The sequence below is a fragment of the Rhinolophus hipposideros genome (assembly GCF_964194185.1).
Source record: "Rhinolophus hipposideros genome assembly, chromosome: 21".
Taxonomy (NCBI): domain Eukaryota; kingdom Metazoa; phylum Chordata; class Mammalia; order Chiroptera; family Rhinolophidae; genus Rhinolophus; species Rhinolophus hipposideros.
The window spans coordinates 5,249,849-5,261,719 of NC_138067.1; the positions used below are offsets into that span (position 1 = coordinate 5,249,849).

The 11,871-nt window shown below is 49.9% G+C and overlaps 1 protein-coding gene across 4 annotated transcripts in view; it reads left to right on the forward strand.

Annotated features, from left to right (window-relative positions):
• NOD2 (nucleotide binding oligomerization domain containing 2) overlaps positions 1–11,871 on the forward strand; it is a 45,047-nt gene extending 33,176 nt beyond the window's left edge. For 2 of the 4 annotated variants that reach the window (XM_081031653.1, XM_081031654.1), the window contains 6 exons: positions 414–497; positions 2,419–2,502; positions 2,971–3,054; positions 4,658–4,741; positions 8,635–8,718; positions 10,278–11,871. In XM_081031653.1, the coding sequence (XP_080887779.1) occupies positions 414–497; positions 2,419–2,502; positions 2,971–3,054; positions 4,658–4,741; positions 8,635–8,718; positions 10,278–10,494 (637 nt within the window). In that variant the 3' untranslated portion in view covers positions 10,495–11,871. Of the gene's footprint in view, positions 1–413; positions 498–2,418; positions 2,503–2,970; positions 3,055–4,657; positions 4,753–8,634; positions 8,719–10,277 lie in introns of those variants that run through there. The other 2 variants (XM_081031655.1, XM_081031656.1) reach the window with 2 other exon arrangements.

An 11,871-nucleotide genomic window follows, 5' to 3' on the forward strand; every position in this document is an offset into this window, starting at 1 on the left:
GGATGGGGAAGGCTGCAGGGGACACACCTGCCTGGCACCAGCAGATGGCTGAGACAGGAGGAAAAAGGTGTGACAATGAGTCACCCTTGCTTCTCTGGGAAACCACCTTTCAGGACCGCTGCCTACTGTAGGCCCTGCCCATACCTGTCACACTGCTTTGCAAAACAGCACTACCTCTTTTCCATAGGCTGGTATAAAATGAAGTCGCAGGACCCATGGCATAAGCTCCCGAGCTCGGACAGCACAGATTGCGTCTGCAGGGCTGGCTCCTGCCTCCTGCACAGAGGTCCCCAAAGCGTTTGTCTAGGTGTCTCTGTCCAGGCCACACTTCCCCCACCAGACCCAGGCCTCAGGGCACTGCCCGGTCCTCATGTCCTGCCCTCTTTCTCAGCCTCCTCTGTCTTCCCTTCTAGGCTGGGGAATAACTACATCACTGCTGTGGGAGCCCAGGTGCTGGCCCAGGGGCTCAGGGCCAACGCTTCCCTACAGTTCCTGGGGTAGGTTGGATTTTGGGGCCCGAGGCTGCATGGAGGGATTGGGGGCTTATGGGGATGTAGGGGCAGGGGAAACTCTTCAGCCAGAATGCCCCAGGGGCAGCACAGTCTCCAGTGGGGAGGGCGAGGCAGGGAGAGAGTGGGTGGCCCTTGCGTGCCTCATCACTGGCTTTTCACTTGATAAACAGGAAGTTCAGGATGCTAGGGTTGGGGGAGGGCAGTGCCCACGATTTGGTGGCAGGAAGCCCGATGGTCCTCGCAGGTCCTAGGGCTCTGGTTCTCACCTCTGTCTGTACCTTGGAACCACTTGGGAGTTTCTGAAGAACACCATTGCCTGGCCCCAGCCCAGACTCATTAAATGAAATCTCTAGCGCCCAGGAATCAGTAATTTTAAAAAGCTCCCCAGAAGATGTGCAGCCCGGTGAGGACCTAGGAAAGACAGGAAGTGGGGAAGGCTGACCACTAAACCGGGATGGGAGGGGCTTCACCGGGTCCTTCAGAGCTCTTGCTTGCTGGGGGGCCATGCCAGTCTTGCCAGGGAGGAGAGAGGAGTCAGTCACAGGCCAGGAGGGCCCCAGGGCCCCAGAGTGGGGCTTCCTGTTTGCTGGGCAGAGCGACACGTGCCTCCCCATTCCCACCCCCACTGGGTTGCATTGTGCTCTCCCCTGCAGCCCTGCTCCTGCCCTGTCCTGGCCTGGTGTCAACTGGGGTGCATTTGACAAGAACTGGGGGTTTTAGAGCTCAAGACTGTAGGAAGAGAGAATAACCTTAGGGCCCCAGTGTCCCAACCCATCTCACAGGCAGCAACTTGCCCACAGTTTGAGCCAGAAGTGCAACTGTGTTTTCAGAGGTACCAGCACCTCTTCTAAGCTGTGCTACAAGCAGCAGAGTCTGGAACAAGGGTGGCCAGAGCCCCACTGAGCTCTTTGCTGTTTGAGGTCACATCTGGCGCATCTGGGGTATTTATGTTTCAACACACGTTTATTCAGGCACCTGCCAGGGCCAGACCCTGTGCTACAACCCCCCCCCCCACTATCATATGATACAAACTGTTCTGTAACTTGCACTTTTTCTCAACAATGTGTTATAGGCATCTTTTCACCTCATGTGACCTCATTTCTTAAAGAACAGCTGCCTTGTATTCCACTGGTTGGACGTCGTCGTAATCTAATAGTTTACTGGTTTCACGTGGGCGCACACTGAGGTGGTTTCCAGCGTTTTTGCTAGTGCAGTGTCCTATGCCCCAGGGCATATTGCCAGAGCTCAATAAATATTTACCTAATGAATCAAAGTGCAGTGAACATCCTAGTTCAGCTGTCTTTGCTCACTTGTGCACGTACATGTCCAGGCTAACTTCCCATGTGTCAAGTAGCCGGGTCATAAGGGGTGAGCTGGGCTCCACCTTTGAAAAAGGATGTTTCCAAATTATAGTGAGTCTGAGGAGGATGGCCCAGGAGGTGCAGAAGGTAGGCACCATAAAGACACCGGGAATGTGAAGAAGGAGCATGAGATAAAGAGCTGGCTTGTGGAAGGGGAGTTAGACTTGTTCTGGGTGGTTCCACAGGGTAGTTAAGGACTTGTGGGTGCCATTAGCAGAAGGCAGATCTGATCTAAATGTCACAATCATGTGAATTGCCATTGGGAGTGAGTTCCCTGTCCCCAAGGGTACTTGATGGGGGGGAGGGTTGCTTTTGCTGTTCTGTAAGTCTGATTTAAAGCAGCTGAAAAATTTGAGTGATGTTTGGCCATCCCTCCAAAAAGATGGAGGCAGGTCCACTCAGTGGGGACCTAGGAGCCCACTAGACCTTTCTGGGGTTGGGGGTTCCTGCCTGTCTGCCTGGGGCCATAGAGAGGAGGGGCATTGCATGTGCACATCTAGAACACATAGCAGGTACTCACTGATACTATCTGTTGGCCTTTTCAGGTTCTGGGGCAACAAGGTGGGTGACAAGGGGGCCCAGGCCTTGGCCGAAGCCTTGGGTGATCACCAGAGCTTGAGGTGGCTCAGGTAAGCATCAATGTCGGTCCTGCAGTTGTCATGGGGGAGCTGGTATGAGGAGGAAGGAGCCTATGCCAATTTTGATGGTCTTTGAAGTTCATTTTTATCCCCCTATGTTAGGCAGTGGGATGAGAAAGAAACACCATTGCATTTGGAGTTAGGACACTTAAGTATTTCTGGTTGACTTGGGAGATGTCTCTTCTCCTCTCAAGGGTCTTGATTTCCTGTCTGTAAGTTGAAGATCTTGGGCTGGATCAAATACATTTTATCTCAAGGACCAACTCTAATCCATTAATAGTGACTGCCCAGTACACCACGTTGGGAAGGATTCTAAGGCTGCTTGGGCTTGATGGAAAAGAGCATGATAATCAATTGGTGATGTCTGAAAGGGATCAGACGAGGCAGTGGGACTGTGTGGTTCGTCTTTCTAAGGTCCCTCCCTGCTCTGACACGTTTTTGTTCTTTGTTTCTATCCAGCCTGGTGGGGAACAACATTGGCAGTGTGGGTGCTCAAGCCTTAGCATTGATGTTGGAAAAGAATGTGGCATTGGAGGAACTCTGGTGAGTCTGGGGGAGTCCCTGCTCTGGGGAGACAGATAACAGCCTTTCTTCATGCCCTGACTTCATCCATGGAAGCAGTTGTGTGGATATGACAAAGATGTATGATTGAGTGATTGGGTCATTGTGTTTGCCTTGAAACGTCCTGGGTGGGATGAAGTTTATCGAGCCTGGCATATAGGTGCTCCTTCTTTTTATTTGTTTACTGCCTCCATATGGCCTAGTGGTTGAGAATACAGAATCTGGAAACACGTGGGCTGGGTTTCACTGCGATCTTAGGCGAGTTCAATAACAATCTGAATCTCAGGTTTCTTCCATATAAAATTAGGGTATGGACGGTTCTATCTGTAAAACACTTTTGTAAGAGTTAAATGAGGTAATTCCTGGAAAGAGCTTCATATGTTTATTACAATGACTACTGGTTAACTATGACTGATACTCTGGCTACTAATGTTTTCTCCTTTCAGAGTGACTGGGAGTGCCTCAGAACACTCCATAGTAGAGTCAGGGTCACCTTGGAAAGTGGAGTGGAGTTTGGCGGAAGTTAAAAGATGAACCACGAGTCCTACTTATTCGTACACTGTTGACCTAAAACTGATTCCAAGTTTCCTGTCCTTTAGATGCCACCAGTCTGTCTTCTTATGACATGTTCTGGGCAGTTCCAGATTACATCTGGAAGATAAAATGCTGATTTTTCCAGGAAGCAGAAGGGCACTGAAGCCTCTGAGCATTGTCACAAGATGGATATGGTGGATGGGCCTTGGCTGTTGGCGGGGCTCACTGGCTCTGCCAGTGTACCATTGATTATATCCTGATTGGGTTTTACCTCTTGGAAGTTCTCGTTAGAGGACTGACTGCCTCACTGTGAGTGTATCAGTTATGACTACATTTTGAGGGAAAGTTGAGGGAAAAACCTCCATCGACAGTGGCTTAAACCACTGTAAAGGATGTATTTTTCATGTACAAGCCTTCTGGAGCTAGGCAGCATAGGCTGGTATGGCGGCTACACGAAGCCAGCGGGGGTTGGGACTCCCTCTGTTTCGTCACATCCTCAGTCAATGGCTTCATCCTGAGGGTTGGTTGCCTCAGGACCACAAGATGGCTGCAGCACTCTCCATGTTACGTCTGTATTCCAGGATTCAGTCTGAATATCCAGGAAGGACACAAGGCACAGGCCAGCTGTGTCTCTCCCCTTGAGAGAGCATTCCCAGGAGCCCCATCTCTCAAATTCCCGTAGGTGTTCACGGCCAGGTGGGTGTCTCTTGGCCAACCATAGCTGCAGTGCAGGGTGTCATTTCTTCACCAAGCACATGGCTGCCCCCAGATGAAATTCGGCTTCCACTGATAAGAAAGAAAGGGAACATGGATATTGAGTTACCAGGACATGCGGGAACTTCTTAAAGAGCTTTGAGGCGAATTCTCTCCCCCAAATGTCCCTGGAATGGAGACCCTCACACCCTGCCTTCTCTGTCCTTCCTTTATTTGTAAATGTGGATTTTCAGATGTTGGATTTACTAAATGGGGGTCATGTGGTTCATCTTATTGACATCATTGTCTATGATAAATGTTATCGTATCAACTTGGTCTTCTTTCTTGTTCTTGCCAGCCTGGAGGAGAACCGTCTCCAGGATGAAGGTGTGTGTTTCCTTGCCGAAGGACTTAAGAGAAATTCAAGCTTGAAAGTCCTGAAGTAAGGAGCCAGTAAGCAGGAGCTGGGACAGTACTGACAGCGTGGGGGGTGGTGTTTCTGAATCAGAGACCTGGGCAACTTCCCAGCCTGGCTAATTCACACTGGGTAGCCTGGCAGAAAATGGCTGGGATTGTTGGGTTTTCTCCAAATGCAGACAGGGGTTGCAGTGCAAATTGTGTACTTGGGAGGTGGTCCCGGCAAACACTGGTGAGTGGGCAGTGAGGTGAGGCGAGGAAGGGAAGGTAACCAATAAAGGCGGTATTATCACGCCACTTATCACTGAGGACAACTGGGTCTCAATCGTGCTGCTGTGAGACAGTGGAGCATTTACCCACTATCTGCCTGTCCTTCGTAGGTTGACGTGTGCTTGTGGGGATACGAATTTTCTGGCACTTCCTCTTTGCTCTGAACATGGCACAGCATACTCCCAGGGTCAGTAGCACGGTCTCAGGCAGAGAGTGGAGGTCTTCCCAGCAAGCAGCCCTCAGAGTTAGAGGTGAAAGCTGAGAGAATATGGGCGGCTTGCTGACCGCATCTTCTGTGGGGCGTACAGGAAGTGACCCACCCCATCTCCAGGGACCATCTCTGGCTCAGGCAAGACAACTGCTGATGGTCGTCTTCAGTGGTTCCTCTTGTGTTGTGCAGATAGGCATGCTTGCTTTATTTGTGTGTGCTTCCATCCATATATTTGCCGTCCACCCATCCATCCATCCATCCATCCATCCATCCACCATCCACCATCCATACATCCACCACCCACCACCCACCCTTCCATCCACCACCCACCCTTCCATCCATCCATCCATCCATCCATCCATCCATCCACCAATCCATCCATCCATCCACCAGTCCATCCATCCATCCATCCATCCACCATCCATCCATCCATCCATCCACCATCCACCATCCACCATCCATCCATCCACCACCCACCACCCACCCTTCCATCCACCACCCACCCTTCCATCCATCCATCCATCCATCCATCCATCCATCCATCCACCCATCCATCCACCAATCCATCCATCCATCCATCCATCCACCAATCCATCTATCCATCCATCCATCCATCCATCCATCCATCCATCCATCCATCCATCCACCATCCACCATCCATCCATCCATCCACCACCCATCCATCCATCCACCACCCATCCATCCATCCATCCATCCATCCATCCACCCACCATCCACCATCTACCATCCATCCATCCACCATCCACCATCCACCATCCATCCATCCACCACCCATCCATCCATCCATCCATCCACCATCCACCATCCACCATCCACCATCCATCCATCCACCACCCATCCACCCATCCACCATTCATCCATCCACCGTCCACCATCCACCATCCATCCATCCACCACCCACCACCCACCCTTCCATCCACCACCCACTCACCATCCATCCATCCATCCATCCATCCATCCATCCATCCATCCACCAATCCATCCATCCATCCATCTATGTATACATTTCTTGAGGTACCCCCTCTGTGCCAGGCACTGGTTAAGGCACTGAGGACAGAGTGATGAATAGGACAGGGTGGACCCCTGCTCACATAACTCTTAGCTTCTAATGGGAGAGACAGATAATGAACAAGTAAACAAATAACAAGGTCACTTCTGTGAGTTAATACGGGGCTCTAAAGCAAATTTCAGAGGGAGATACGACATGGAGAATCTGGAGAGGGTGAGGTTGCTGCTCTCTGAGAAGGTGGCATCTGAGTTGGAACCTGAATAACAAGGTCCCTGCTGAGTTCTCTGGTAGTCAGAATGGCGAGTGCAAAGGCCATCCAGCAGAAACAAGCTTGATGGCTTTGAGGACAGAGGAGGGCCTGTGCGATGACTGTACTGGCATGGCGGGGGAGTGGACAGAGGGGGGGGGAACGGGACACAGAGGCCTCAGAGTCATGGGGAGGGTTTGGGATTTTATTCTAAGGGCACTGAGAAGCCTTTGGAGGGTTCCAATGAGGACAGAAATGTGATCTGATTTACATCATAGAACGATCACGCTTGCTGCTCTGCGTAGAAGAGAGGGGAAGGTGTGAGATGGAAGCGGGGAGACCAGTCAGGAGGCTCCCATGGTCTTCCAGGCGAGAGATGAAGGAGATTTGGATCAGGCCGATGGCAGTGGAGAAAGCTGGTGAGGGGGGCGAGAACTGGAGGGCAAGAGACAGGGGACCCCTGGCGGTGGACTTGGTAGGCAGTGGCCCACGCCGCGGGAGAGGGATGGTGGACGTGAGCAGGGCCCAGCTAGCGACCATCACAGGCTTGTGTCGGCGCTTTCTGGGACTGTGCCACAGCCGCCATGGTTCCAGAGGACGCCAAGCCATCCCCAGATGGCTCCTTTTAAGGGAGGAGTATGGCATCTTCCTTGGCAAATACGGCCCGAGGAAAACACTCGCTTCAGAGACAGGCAGACAGCTGCCTCTGGGAGAGTGCCTGCTTTGCTGCCAGCCTGCCTTCCACTCTGGCAACACTTGTGTGTGCTGCTTTGCAGGGCCCAGGCAGTTGCCAAATGTTTGGGGGAAACACTTCCACTCATCACGTGGGCCAGAGTGGGCTGGGAAGCTCCGGTGACGCTGCAATTTGTCTGAGCTGGGCCACCAGGCTTTGCACACAGGGGAGCCTTTGGCGGTAGCTTATGATTGACCAGGTGTGGATGTGGTAAATTTGTCCTTCCTCATTGTCACAGACTTACCCCAGTGGACCCCAAGGGATGCCAGGCAATGGCAGCAGGAGTTGTCCCAGGCTGCCGTGGCAAGAGTTATAATTCAGCATCACTGAACTGTATCACTCCAACTCCCCCGCCCCCGTTTCACTATACAAAAGATGCCCACATCCTTCTTTTAACCAAGTGCCAAGTGTTCAGGATCTGGAACCTGACAGTCTGGGTTTCAACCCCAGCTCCACCATTACTGGCTGTTGCTCCTTGGATGAGTGCCTCAGTTGTCCCAAGTGTAAATGGGAATAATGATTGGACATTAAATGGGATAATGAGGGGGTCCCTCACGAGCATGCACTGAGATGGTAATGACCTGGCACATACTAAACTCCACCAATATTGGCTGTTACTATTTTTTCTTTTTTAAAAAAATTCTTTTTCATTTTTTCCTAGTTTTTTGTTTCATTAAAAATTTATTTTTTTCTTGGCTGTTATTATTAATAGTATTGCCTTACTTCCGGAATAGTAAGTTCCGGAAGTTGTGGAGGAGGTGGAAGGCAAGTAGTGGAGATTATCTAGAAGGCCAAGTATGAGCAAAGGAACAGCATGGGGGGCACATTGCTCTTCCGTCGATGTCCCTGACATTGTACCATGTCCCCTGCCCATTCCCAGCCTCAAGTTTTCTCTAATCCATGTCCCTATGCACCCCAAGGCCCTCACAGGTGAAAATGTTACTTACTGTTCATTGGTTGTTTCCTATCAGGTAAGCATGATGCCAAGTCGGTTAGGATAAACCATTGTTTGTTTAATCCTTATCTCCATTAGGTGGGTACTCTTTTAGGTCCATTTTACAGATGAGGAAATTGGGACTAATTTACTTGAGATCAAAAAGGAAGTGGTGTAAGTTGGATTTGGACCCAGGAAGTCTGCCATTAAAATGCACATCTTTAACTACCGTGTTCTAGCACCTTCTAAGGGAGTAGCTACTTCATTAGGTAAATGAATCTGGTGATCTGAAGAGAGAGGGGTGCATTTCACTTTAGGTATTGAGCTTTTGTTGATGAGATGAGCTCATTGGGAATCTCAACAGGAGAGGGACATGGCAAGGGGACAGGTGGGCTTCAGGAGGCAGGCCAACTCCAAAAGCCTCCTTTAATTGGTCTGGCCCAAGAGGAGACCTGGGCATTCTTGAAGCTCATCATTCTGTTTTCCTCTCCAGGCTGTCCAACAACTGCGTCACCTACCTTGGAGCAGAAGCCCTCCTGCAGGCCCTAGCAAGGAATGACACCATCCTGGAAGTCTGGTAAGGCCCCTGGGCAGACCTCTTTACGTCTCTGAGCCCCAGTTTTCTAATCTGTAAAATGGGGTGAGGGGAGAGAGGAACTTGAGAATTTCTAAGATCCCTTTTGGCTCTGACATTCAGTGGCATTCTGCTTGTGACAGGTCTAGTTCTTTCTCTGGGAAAGATGTCTTCACGTCTCTGAGCCCAGGGACCAATCCTTTTATTTTAAGATCACGAGTATTTATTCAGAAACCTCTCTGTTCCAGGCAATAGTGTAGGAACGGCAGGTCGGTTGAAGAGTGAAACAGAGAAAAGAACTCAGCTGCTGTCCTTCTGGGCATTGCAGCTGCTGTCACAGGTGTTGGCTGACGGGTTAGACCCCGTGTAGCTCTGGGTGGAAGTCACACAGGGTGGGAACTACTGCACAGTCTACCCAAGACCTTATATTTTAAAACCATATTCCTCCATGTATTTGAAAAAACCATTGAGTCACCACTTCGAAAGTTTATTCTCCTTTCCTGGGATATCTTTATCACTCAGAGAGGAAGTAGAAAGGTTTGCCCTGGTTTAACATGTGGTGAGGGAATGCCACTATATATGTTTCAGGCACGGAGTTAGAAGCCAGTACTGATAGAAGCTCCTCAACTTATGATGGGATTAAGTCCTGATAAGCCCGTCCTAAGTTGAAAATGTGCATTTAATACACCTAATCTACCGAACATCATAGCTGAGCCTTGCCTAAATGTGCTCAGAACACGTACAGTAGCCTACAGCGGGCACCATTGTCCCGGGGTTAGAAGAGCGTTACCATACTGCGTATCGCTAGCCCAGGAAAAGACAAAATCCAAATTGTGGTTTCTACTGAGTGCATATCGCTTTTGCACCATTGTAGAGTTGAAAAATCGTGTCAAACCATTGCAAGTTGGGGTCCATCTGTATTTTAAAGCTAGGAGGTTCCTCCCATAAAAAAAATCTATATTTCAGGGTTTTCTCAAAAAAGCTGGCAGCTCTGGACCCCCATTGAAAATGCCCCTAATTAAGCGGAGTAGAGAGGAAGGACTGACCCCATTCTGTGGGGCAAACCGGCCCTGGCTGGCTGGTCCTTGCCGAGTCTGTTGTCCAGGACCAGGCCCCTTGGGCTGCTGTATGTATTACTGTCTCATCCCTGGGAGCTTGTGACTCTGCTTTAAATATGCAGACTTGTCCCTCTGTCACAAAACCTGTCAAGGCAGCAGTAACCATAGATATTGAATGATGAAGTTAAAAATAAAGACTTGTAAAAATCTGCCCTGTGATAGAGACATTTTCTGCTATATGATTGTGTAATACACGTTTCCTGGGAGGTCCTCGGGTCCTGGGCACAGCGTGAGTTGTTTTTTTTTTTTTTTTCAAACCGTTGCATAGTCCTAAGAAATGTCACCTTCAGTGTCTGGGGGGAGCCAGCCAGCATCAGGCTGATATTTTAAGTGTTCTGATGTTATTTGCTGCCTGTTGGTGGCGCTTGGGGCGGGCCACCAGGACTTGCTCACTGCATTCCTGACAGATTCTGCTGTTGCCTTAAAAAGAATCTCCGGTCTTAGGGAATTGGCCGGCTGGCTGGGTGCTGTGTGGACTCCCCGTGCAGAGTCACCGAGCCCTGTTTCATCATGCACAGTGATTCACGAGCCCTCCTGGCTGACCGAAGGTAGAGCCAGCACAGACTTCCCTCCCAGGGGAGCTACAGGCCATCAAGCTGTGGCTTTGGAATGTCGCGACTGCCCCTTGGAAAGCACTGCTATGGTTCCGTCCTCACTCTAGCCTCTCTTCGTTTTATCCCCATAAAGGCTCCGAGGAAACACTTTTTCTCCCGAGGAAATTGAGAAGCTCAGCCACAGAGACACCAGACTCTTGCTTTGATGTCTTCAGGCCAGCGTGCTCTCTGTTTGTGCGCAGGATGTGGGTTTGGACCCCAGAAGTTGGATAACCTGTGGCAGTGGCCTGTCCTGCCAGAGCCCCGTCCTGCCCAGGGCACACTCAGTAGGTCACCTTGGTTCTGGCACAGGGAGGAGCATCAGTGTCCTTCAGGACAGACGTTTCCAAGGCCTACTTCTGCCATCAAGTTCTTCCCTCGGTTCAATCCGAGGAGCTGCAGAAAAGGAGCAGCCCCTCTATGTCAGGGGGCCGGCCTGCAGCTGAGGTGACGTGTCAGTGCGGTCCACGAGGACTGCTGAGTGCCAATTCAGGTGTAGAGACATGAATCCACTTGAATGGCCTCTTCCCACTCCTCTCACAATGAGAGGGGATAAACAGGAAGAAACCGGCCCAGTCTCAACCATCCAGGCTGTTCCCACACCTGGTTCCTCTGTTCCTCCTGGCACTTCCTCTGTGGGTGAGGATTGGGAATATCCAAATATCCGTCTTCTCAGCTTTGACACTTCTTTTGAAGCTACCCTCTGCCTACCCCCCAGGGTGGGAGGGCCTACAATTTACCCTGTTCTCCTTTCTGGTACTGAAGACAGTATTAGGAGGGCACACGTGACAGCCATTTAGGCCCTGAGATAGTCTAGATTTGCCAGACTAACATGACCCCCGACAGCTGGTGTCACACGTGGACTGTTACTTCCAGTGAAGTCAATTACTCTTCAGTTAAGCCTGGAAACAACTCCCCATCCCAATGCAGCTTTTAAAAATTAATCTGCACCAGAATTTTGAATGGCCCTGCTAGGTTTCTGGTTGGTGCCTGTGAGTTGGACTCTGACAGCAGATTTCCAATATATTCATAAGAAATGGTTCCGTGTGTGTGTGTGTGTGTGTGTGTGCCAGAATGCTTTAGGATATAAAGTTATACATCAAAAGTTTACAGGGGCAAAATCAAAGGCCCTTCCTTATAAGGCAAATGTTTTTCTGGATTTTTCAAAAGGATGCATGTGGTAGCCTTTGTAAACTGTCAGGGCTGTGCAAGTGTTATTATTTTCAACATTATTATTTGTGAAAACTGGTTAATATTTATAAACTGCTTTGTTTTATTCTCCTAAGTTTATGTTTTTATAAAGAAAACACCATAACCATACATTTTATGCCATAAATGATCTCAGAGGAGAAAACTGTTGAGTCACCAAAGCTGTCCTTGTTGTGACCAAACATTTTTTAGTGTGCCTGCAACTTGTCAAATATTAAAGCATGATTTTCTACTGG